Genomic DNA, 9848 nt, shown 5'->3' on the forward strand with positions numbered 1-9848 from the left:
GGGCACCTGCGGGGACAGCGGCGTCGGGGCCGGGAGGGGTCGTGCACAGCCCGTGCTGGGCTGGGCTGGGCCCCACGAGCACCCTTGGGTCACCCAAAAGCGACCAGGGCCCCAACCCGCCGTGGTGACCCACCATGGAGCCGGTGATGTTGCGGCTGAAGGCTCCTTGCCCCAGGACCGGCTGCATCAGGACACGGAGGGCGCGCTGGGGGAGGCCGAGCCGCGGCGGGTGGCCCGTGGCCAGCAGCAGGGTGGCAGCGAGTGGTCCCTGAGCAGAGGCCACCGTGTCCCCGGCGGGGAGCTGCAGGGGACAGAGCAGGGGAGGGACGTCGGCGGGGCTCGGGGGGCTGCGGTCGCACCCTGCCCGCCCGAGGGGGCTCACGTGGGGTTAGTCGAAGCTTTAGTAAACCTGGGGCTGCTTCAGCCCGTTCCAGCAGAGCCCGGGGCTGCGGCTGGCGCAGCTCCTCCCCGCACCCCCTGGCACGTCTCCTGCTCGGGAGGACGCGTTGCCGGTATTTTTGGCCCGACTGTGGTCGTTACCAATTACATACCAAACTTTTATGAACCACTTATAGCTGGAACCTGCTTGTGAGCGGTGACCACCGCTCCTGGATGAAGGGAACCTTTGCTGATTAACAGCTGCGAGAGTGCTGCAATTATGCTTCATTAAGCAGTGTCAAGCCAATCTGGCTCATGCTGCCCTCAAGAATTAGCAAGTAAAAAATAAGACAGAGACCAGTGGTGGCATTAGAACAGACACTGCTGGACCACCAGCACCTCCCAGCTTTCCTGAAGCTTTCCAGCTGGGCTAACAGGAGCCTTCGGCAAGTGGCCACCACACGGGGCTGAATTACCCAAAGTCACCGAGTCAGGGGCTCCGGGCCAGGGACAGTGGAGGCACTCACGTTTAGCTCCAGCTGGATCGCGTCGCTGCTGAGGATGGAGAAGGGGGGCAGATCTCCCAGCGCCCCGAGCGGGAGCGCAGCTGTGGGACACAGGGAGGGAACTTTAGGCTGCAGCCAGAGGGGCTGCCCCCAAACCCAGCGGTACCCCAAGGTGCTGGAACCAGCAGCGGCTCCTGCTCCCAGCGCCCCCAGCACTCCCAGTGCCCCCAGTGCTCCCAGCACTCCCAGCTGGACAAGCCACTTCAAAGCACCCTTTTGCAGAGAAAATGTTGTTTCTAAAAGCAACAGTTCCTGAAGTGGCTTCCTGCAGGAAAACCCGGCTGCTGCTGCCCGGGGCGAGGGAAACTGAATGTTGTGCTTGAGCTGAGAGTTGGGTTTTTAGGAAGTTAAAATATTAGCATTTACCCAATGTGAAACTAAACCAACCAGCCCCAAGCGCAGGGGCCGACTCGGGAGCAGAGGAAAAGGGGGGTGCCAACACTTACGGGTCCCGGCGCCCAGCAGAGCGCTCACCGCGCTGAGCCTGCTCCCGACGATTCTGCACCCCTGGGGAGCAGAGCGGGGTCAGAGCCCTGGGACCAGCAAAACCCGGCTCTGCCGGCGAGGCGCCGTGCGGGCGGGAGCAGGGCTGGGAGGGTGCCCCATGACAGCAGCGCTCAGCATCGGGCGGGCGGCCCCTCTAAGCCCAGGGGGGGTTCACCACCCGGGTCAGATTCGCCCAGTGCAGCCACTAAACCAGTGCGTGGCTCGGGAGAGCCTGGCACGGGCAACGGCGAAGGCAGGGTGCCGGTGCCCCTCGGCGGGGAGGACGGGCTGCCTGCCCCGGCTGAGCCCGCAGCTGTGCAAAGAGCCACGTCCACGGGCACTGCCCACCCTGCGCTGCCCGCCCTGCCCGCACGGCTCACAGGGAGATCACGTTGCAGACTCACCAGCTCGCGCAGGGCATCACTAAGTCGGTGTTTCAAAGGCTGATCCAGAAGTGGCACTTTGGGTCTGGGTAACAGGATAACAGAAATAAAAGGGGACATAGATTAATGGCTGGAAAAGAAAAGTACTTTGCACTAGAGAAATAAGAAGCCTCGCCTGCACTGTTCACGCCAAAATGTTGCCAAAACCGAGCCCTCCGAAGCTGGCCTAGCACTAGGTTCCCAGCGCAACCCAGAAATATTCTTCCTGGAGCCCACATTTTAAAAGAAAGGTGGGCAGCTCCCCTCCGAGGGCAGCAGCCGGGGGGGTTCAGCCTCCGAGGCGTCGCACCGCGCTTGCCGGGGCGATACCTCACATGGACGCTTATGTCAGAAGTCCTGCAGCCCTCCTCGTTCTGCGGAGTCGCCCACTTGTCCTGCACCAGCATGACGGCATCTGCTTCCACCTGCTCGCAGAGCACGCTGCCCGGCGCGCTGCGGGGGGACACAGGGACGCGGCTCAGGGCGTCTGCTGGCCGTCTACTTCCCAAAGAGACGGAGCCCCCCAGCCCCGCGCCGCGCCCCCGAGGGACACGCCGTACCTAGTGCTCTCCACCAGCAGCTGGGTGTTGAAGCCCACCTGGTGCCCAAAGCCTGGCAGGGAGCGCAGACTTATTTTGGGAAGGGTGTTGTTCAGAATTTTCACCCTGGAGGATTGAAACAAGGGAAAAGCAGCAAGTAGCCCCTTTGTGCAGCGGATGCCCGGTCGGTCCCCTCAGCCCCCAGCGCTGCGGCCGATCGCAGAGCCGTGGCCTCGGGGTCCTCCCTGCCCTGGGTCGGCGGGGATCCCCACCAGCAGGAGCAGCTTGTGGCACATAGAAGGCACCTTTGCATGGCAGGCACCTACAGAGCCCCCCAGCACCTGAACCCTGGTCTGTGAACCCACCCCAGGAGGGGAGCGGGGGGCCCCGTGTGTTCAGACAGTGGCTCCGGAGCAGAGCCTCCTTTCCCCAGCGTGGCCCAGACACCCCAAGGGCTGCCCAAGGACACCCGTCTCCCACTGTCACTCACTCTGTGAGATCTCCACCATTTCTAACGAGAAGACTGCCAACGAGACCATTTTTGCCAAGGAGACCGTCTTTGCCGAGGAGACCAGCAAGAATATCAAGGAGATTATCAACAAGACCATCTTTGCCAAGGAGAGCACCAAGGACACCATCTTTGCCAAGGAGACCACCGAGGACACCTTCTTTGTCAAGGAGACCACCGAGGACACCATCTCCTCCAAGGAGACCACCAAGGACACCATCTTCACCAAGGAGACCGCCAACAACACCATCTCTGCCCAGGAGACCACCAAGGACACCATCTCTGCCAAGGAGACTGCCAACAGCACCATCTCCTCCGAGGAGACCACCAAGGACACCATCTTCACCAAGGAGACTGCCAACAGCACCATCTCCTCCAAGGAGACCACCAAGGACACCGTCTTCACCAAGGAGACCGCCAACAGCACCATCTCTGCCCAGGAGACCACCAAGGACACCGTCTTCACCAAGGAGACTGCCAACAGCACCATCTTCACCGAGGAGACCACCAAGGACACCATCTAGGCCAAGGAGACTACCTCCACCAAGAAGACCACCAACAGCACCATCTCCACCGAGGAGACCACCAAGGACACCATTTTTGCCGAGGACTCCGTCTAGAGGATTATCTTTTCCAAGGAGACCACCGAGCAGATTCTTGCCACAACCACTTTGAACCTTCTGGAGGTCAAGTTTGGCTTGTGAACCTTTAAGATCTGCAAAAACGATGAGAGGTCAGCGTGAGCTACGTGGACTCGCTGTGTCAGCCAGGCTGTCCCTTCCCCGCCGCTATCCCTCTGGTTCCCTCTTTACACAGCAGGGGTGGTGGCACCGGCCACTGTAACGTATCTGAATGCCATCCCCAAGGTGCTTTATAAATGCGAATTACCAGCATTGCCACTACTGCTGAAGGGATCTGGACCCGTTTCTGATTTTCTGAGCATGGTCAAGAGACAGAAAGGACAGAACTGGTCTCAGAACAAAAAGATAAATCCTGTCTCTTCCATACACTTACCATCGACACCCGCTTTGGCAGCCGAGGGCCTGATTATGAATCCTTGTGAAGGGGTCATCAGGCTGCAGAGGAGCAAAAGAGCCGAGAACCCAAACATCTTCGGTCCCGAGAACTGGGGAAAGAGATTGTCATCAGTGCCGCGCTGGGAGAGGGAGCACGGGGCAGCGGAGGGGGGAGAGAGGAGGATGGAGGCAAGAAAAAGGAGGAATGCCTGTCAGGGAGAACAAAGTCAGAGGGGAAGCTGCTGGCACCTCTCCCACCTCCTCACCACGCTGGTGGGCACAGAAAAACTCCTGGAGGGACTTTCCTGTGGGAGGAAGCAGAACTTCAACAAGTTTCCCCAAAGTCCGACCGTCACAGCAGCCAAGTGAAAAGCAAGTGGCTGTTCGGTTGCTCCTGCTCTGATCCCCAAGCGCTGGTCAGCTGCTGGTGGCTGGTCTGGAGATCTGGGATGCGTCTGCTCTGGGTGGGAATTTCTCTGAGAAACAAAACCCCGTATCCCGCACGATGGGAAATCAGGATGTTCCTGACAACACGAGCATCTCTAGTCGCGGAAAGAAAATCAGTGGCATCTACAGAGGAGAGACGCCCCAACACAGCGGGTAAGGAGAGCACCTCCTCGTTCGAATGTCATCATCTCTGCACAGACATAAACCTCTGGGGCTTCCCTCTGCATCAAAGCACCTTCTGCTAGAACTGTAAGAAGGAGAAAATAGTTTTTAAAGTTTCTGCGTCACGGAAACATTTATGCGGGACCTAAAACTTGAAGTAAATTTTCATTTTTTTGAAGGAACCATAATGAACTTCATTGCCTCAAATCTATTTCAATGCAAATAGCCCATCGGAAGGGGGTCAAAACAAGTGTGGGAGGTCTAAGTCACCTTAGCTCAAAACCTATCTCAGATAACAGCGTTAGACCAAAAACAATTTCAGTGATAATTGTTTATGAAAACCAGGAAATGAGCTTTCTTCTTCAAGGGCTGCGGATACAACGCGCACACACGTCTGTTCTTGAGGAACTTGTCGCGAAAGCCACCACGCGTGTTACGTGTTGGAGCATGGTTCAGGCAGGCAGCAGGCAAGAGTAACAATTTTTCCTAAAAATCTACTCCCGAACGAGCATTAAGGGTTCTCCTGTGGAAGCCTTCAGCTAAGAACGCGCTTCCTGAGGAGTGAGGGCGCTCTTACCTGACCAAGGTCTTGAGTGCGAGGCTCTCTCCAGCCCATGTCCCGTCTTCTGAAGGTGACCAGCAGCGAGCGTCGTCATATATAGAGCTCTGCAGCAGGAAGGAGGCAAACGATGTCATCGAGGACATCCAGAATAATTGGGGAGGGGGGGGAGAAAAACAAACAATGTATGGTTCCCGGTGACTTCCACTGCAAATATTTCCCTAGAGATGTTAGGAGTTAGGTAAATCATTGAGCAACGACCCGTGGGTGCGGAGGCAGGCCCGGCCAGCCCGCACACCGCTGCCGCGTTTACTGGGCTGTTCTTGCGTCAGGACGTGGCTATGGCTGAAAAGTCATGCCCTGATAAAACACTTCATTATTTTTTAAAATAAAATTCAGGTTTTGACTGAAAAATGTGTCAAAATAGTGGCCACCTCTCACTGTTAGGTGCTTCTAGTTTTTGGTGCTGGACCCCCGAGCGTTCTGCCCTGCCTGTAAGCCCGTGCGGTGGGACCGTGCCATGCGTTACGGGTGACAACAGAAGGACCAGGCAGCACCTTCCTCAGTGGAAAGACAGACCGTGGAGATAGAGCCGGGTGTTCCCTGCAGGACGTACCCAGTGCTCCCACCCCGACTCGCCTGCAGACTGTGACCTTACCCAACGTTTATCAAGGCCACCAGCACCCATCCTAATCCATTTGCTGACTGAGGAAAAGGAGGTGTTGAGCGGGGAAGGAACGGGGACACGTGACGAGTTGTATCGACCCGGTGTCACGGCTTTACAGACACCCTGAGCTGACAGACTCTTCGGAGAGACGCCACCCGACTGGGAAACGCTGCACTGGGATAACTGGCATGGAGTTATTTCCACATCCATCGCTTCTGCCTCAGAGCACACCAGGAGGCGGGATGCGCTTCGCAGGGAGATACTGCGGAGGGTGATGCCGTTGGCCTGGACGCCAGGGGCCCCCAGGCTAGAGGCTCTGGGTCATTCTGAAGACTGTTGATCCCCGTGTGGACATACCAAGAGAAGTGGCCACCCCGCCACAGCAGCCCACGCAACGAACGTGCTGCAGGAGAGGAACAGCCCAGGGTCAGCTCCGTCCAGGCCTTCACCCTCTCGGGTCTGTGGAGGTGTTTTCCATGCTGGGGAAAGAGATTGCATCCTACCTGGTCCATCACGGCTCATTTACTGACAGATACTTTACTGCTACAGGCAGGGGAAAAGGAGAAAGGTTTCTGCTGAGCCACCACGTCACGAGCACCCACAGCCGTGCTGGTTTTCTCCCTTTTACCTCCTCCCGGCACCGCGCGGACACACGGAGCCCCTGCCTCGAGCTGCACCAGAGCAGCAGCTCTTTGGGGCAGGAAAATGAAAACGCACAGACCAGCCGTGTCCCCGCGGGCAGATCGTGTCCCCATGGTGCAGCGGAGGACGCGTCGGCCCAGGGGACAGCGGTGGGTGAACTCTTCACTCCCCTGCTGTGCTCATCAGCGACAGGGCCGGCGGCTGCTCCCAGCCCTGAAGAACGACAGTCCAGAAAAATGCTTGCTCGGAGTTAATACGTTCTGCAAACTTGGAAATAAGTATTTCCAGCAGATTAGCCAGCTTTTGTCACACGTTAATTCCAGCTTTAAAAAATATCTTAGCTAAAGGCCAGGGAAGGGATGGCAAAGGTGCCAAAGTACTTCAGGAGTTGTCACTCTCCTTGCAACCCGATCAGGCAGGCACCTGGGGAGCACAAAGCCTTGCTGTCATGGCTCGATCGTGACATTTGATAAGGTGGGAGAGAGTGTTAACAAGATGGTGTTACGTTTTCATCCCTCCTGAATCACTTTATACTTTGGGCAATCACTACGCAAACCTCAGCTGCCATAAAGACAGACGTGATAATGGCCAGCACACAGCGAAGGGGCACGTTGGCACCGCCGAGAATAGCTTCTGAGCAGTGACCTTTCAGGCATGACAGTAACTTGGCCTCTCACCAGCTGGTGCTGAACGCAGAGGTCTCTGACAATTAAATGTTTTGGATAAACCGAAGCAGATTCCCATAAAGAGAATGACGTTGCGATGTCCAGGTCTTGCTAAAGCAACTTTCAAAGCCCCAAGGACACGAAGCCAAACCACTGTGAGGACAGAAACAGAGTAAACCAGAACGGACTTGGTCAAGGGGAGAAGAATAGGACGGATGTGAACAGAGGCTGGCTTTGGGGTCTGGGTCAGCTGGAGACGGAGCCCGAGGGGCAGGCAGGAAGAGGGACGAGACCGGGGAACCTTCGAGGCCTTGACTTGGGCTGGAGGGGCGCAGGCTGAGGGGAACGCGTTACCCCCGCCTGAAAAACGAAACCTCCTGCTCTGCTCTCCCCTCGACGGCATCGTCCAGGCGCGGCCTCTCTGCGGGGACCCCTGAGCCGGGGCGGACTGGGTTTGCTCCGTCCCTCCTCTGGGACCATTAACTGAGAGGCTGGACCATCCCCCAGTGCCGGGGGGTCGGGGCTGCCGGGTCCGTGTTCGGCTCCAGGGGCCGGGGGCTGCACCTCCACCAAGTGCCCCAGAGCCCAAATCACCAGTTACGTGACAGAGCAGCCCGGCAGCGTGGTTAAGTGTTTCATGAAAAATTAACCGGCTGCCCCCTGAGATTTCCAGCCCTGATTTCTCCTAGGAGATCTGCATACAGATATTCTGTTCTCCTTAAGGGGGTTCGGCCTCAAACCGTTGGGTTGTTTAGTAGCTACTGCAAGAACAGTAAGGGAAAGCTCTTTAAAAAAAAAAAAACAAAAACAAAAACAATGCTTGCAGTGAAATGAAGAGAAAGGCCCCACAAAACCCGCGCTCGGGGGAGCTGGTCTGATGGCGCCTTCGCGCGCTGCGGGGACAACTGCCAGCGCTGCAGAGCGATCGCCCGCCGGCTCTGGCAGCGCTGCAAGGAAAGGAGCGGGGCTCCCTGCGCCTCCCTCCCTCCCTCCCGGACAGATTTTCCTGGGGACGATTTCTTAAAAACACAATGATCTTTTCAAAGATATCCTGACTTCTGCAGCAGGTACCTGTCACCGGGAAAACAACGTCCGAATCACGTTGGCTCAATGCAACCAGGATCGAAGCTGTTTATTGATTTACTAATGACAGGTAATTACCCAGCAATCAGTGAGCTGCGCGCTCGGGATCAGTGTCTGCAATGCAGCCGATAAACCACAACGCCGGGCACCTCTGACAGACTCAGACCCACACGGGGATGTGGAAATGCCCGTCTGGTCGCTCCGAGCAGCCCGAACCCCCCCGGGCTGCAGGCACGCTCCCCTCCTCCCGCAGCACAAGCGCCCCAGGAGCAGGGGGGCCCCTTCTGGCACCCCCCACCCCGCGAAGGAGCTGGGGGTGCTGCACCCCGACGGCAGCCCACGCTGCTGCCTGCAGCACAGCAATGCACAGGCTGTTTCTGCCGCAGAAGTGATTTATTTAGGTCGAGGAACCCGACCTCTGCCCGGACACGGGCTCCACCAGACACACGGCAGGCCAGAGGCTCGGTGTGGGGAGTCGGGGGGGCTTTTGATTTCAGCGTGCGCAGCCAAAGTACTGAAAAGCCAAGGAAGGAGGAGGAAGCGCCCCAGGATCCCCGGTGCCCCCGCTGCTCCCTCTCCCACCCCATCTTGTCGGGTCCTCGCAGCAGCCGAACCTCCCCCCGCCTCAGGCCTCCGCGACGGGCACGTCCAGCACCAGAGCGTCCTGCGGGCTGGAGAAGAAAAACCACACGAGCAGGATTTAACACCTGCTTCCGCGCTCAGACCCGACGGACCAACGGCCCCGACGGGGGGGGCAGCAACCGCCCCGCGCCAGCGCGCTCCCCTCGTCCCCGCTGATGCTCGCCCGCAGGTAGGGGATGCCCGGCAGGTCGGGCAGGGGGACCCCCCCGCAGCACCCCTGGAATGAGCAGGAGCTGCTGCCAGGGGCCAATGGGCCACTGCGGGCACTGCCGGCATCTCCGGTGCTTCCCTGCGCGCCCGCCTCGTGCTGCCCAGTGCTGCCACAGCTCCGGCCAGTGCGGCTGGGAACACTCGAAAGGAAAACCAAGAGGGTGGGAATTCCTGGTTTTGTGTATTTTAGCATCAATAAAGTCTCCGCTTTTGGCATACTTTCCATGCGAGTTAAACACATAAACTGGGGCTCTGGGGTGGGGTTTTTTTTACTGACATTTTGGCTAATTTTAGATACGGTAAAGAGGGACATGTCAATTTTTGGAGACTTCAGAAAGGCAAAGATCTTATGACAGCACGCGGTTTGGATTCTGAGGACAGGAGCAGCGCTCAAGAGGCTTCAGGGAAGCCACCTCCGCCCTCCGCAGTGGATCTGCGCCGAGCGGGCAGGTCTCTCCTGCCTCTGAGGGAGCCCCCAGCAATCTTGGCAACCCCCCGGTGCCAAGCGGCGACCCTCCGCAGCCTGAGGGCAGGAAAACATGCGAGGTCAGGCAGCAATGCCTTCTCCAAAAACAAACAAACCGAAAAGATAGTCTGCCAGGCACAAGGTACTGGATGTTCTGTTCCGTGGCCTCAGCGACAAACCAGCGATAAACTCCACAGCAAAGGACGAGCCTTGCGGGCGGGTAGGCGATACAGCGCAGCCCCGCGTGTCCGGGGCCCCCCCAAAGCCGCTGCCCCCAGCGCTGAGGACGACGCCTCTGAGCAAAGGGATGGCAGGAACGTCACCGCTGCCAGACCCGGCGCCAGGCAGCAGCAAATCCAGCTCTGTGAAAGATTCACTCGTCGGGGGGGG

General features: G+C 58.2%; 1 protein-coding gene across 1 annotated transcript; it reads left to right on the forward strand.

The window, feature by feature from the left end:
• The first annotated feature begins 2257 nt into the window (after nucleotides 1–2257).
• LOC113487679 (salivary glue protein Sgs-3-like) lies at nucleotides 2258–3423 on the forward strand. Its single transcript, XM_026862361.1, has 2 exons — nucleotides 2258–2408; nucleotides 2762–3423. Exons 1-2 carry the CDS (start codon nucleotides 2258–2260, stop codon nucleotides 3421–3423), a joined length of 813 nt encoding a protein of 270 aa, XP_026718162.1.
• The last annotated feature ends 6425 nt before the right edge of the window (nucleotides 3424–9848 follow it).

Source organism: Athene cunicularia (assembly GCF_003259725.1).
Source record: "Athene cunicularia isolate RWA chromosome 20 unlocalized genomic scaffold, athCun1 chr20_part2, whole genome shotgun sequence".
NCBI lineage: Eukaryota > Metazoa > Chordata > Aves > Strigiformes > Strigidae > Athene > Athene cunicularia.

Coding starts and splice junctions, on each gene's coding strand:
- LOC113487679 (XM_026862361.1), top strand. CDS start 2,258: ATGACGGCATCTGCTTCCACCTGCTCGCAGAGCACGCTGCCCGGCGCG. Junction 2,409..2,761: donor GCGCCCCCGAGGGACACGCC/GTACCTAGTGCT, acceptor AACCCACCCCAG/GAGGGGAGCGGGGGGCCCCG.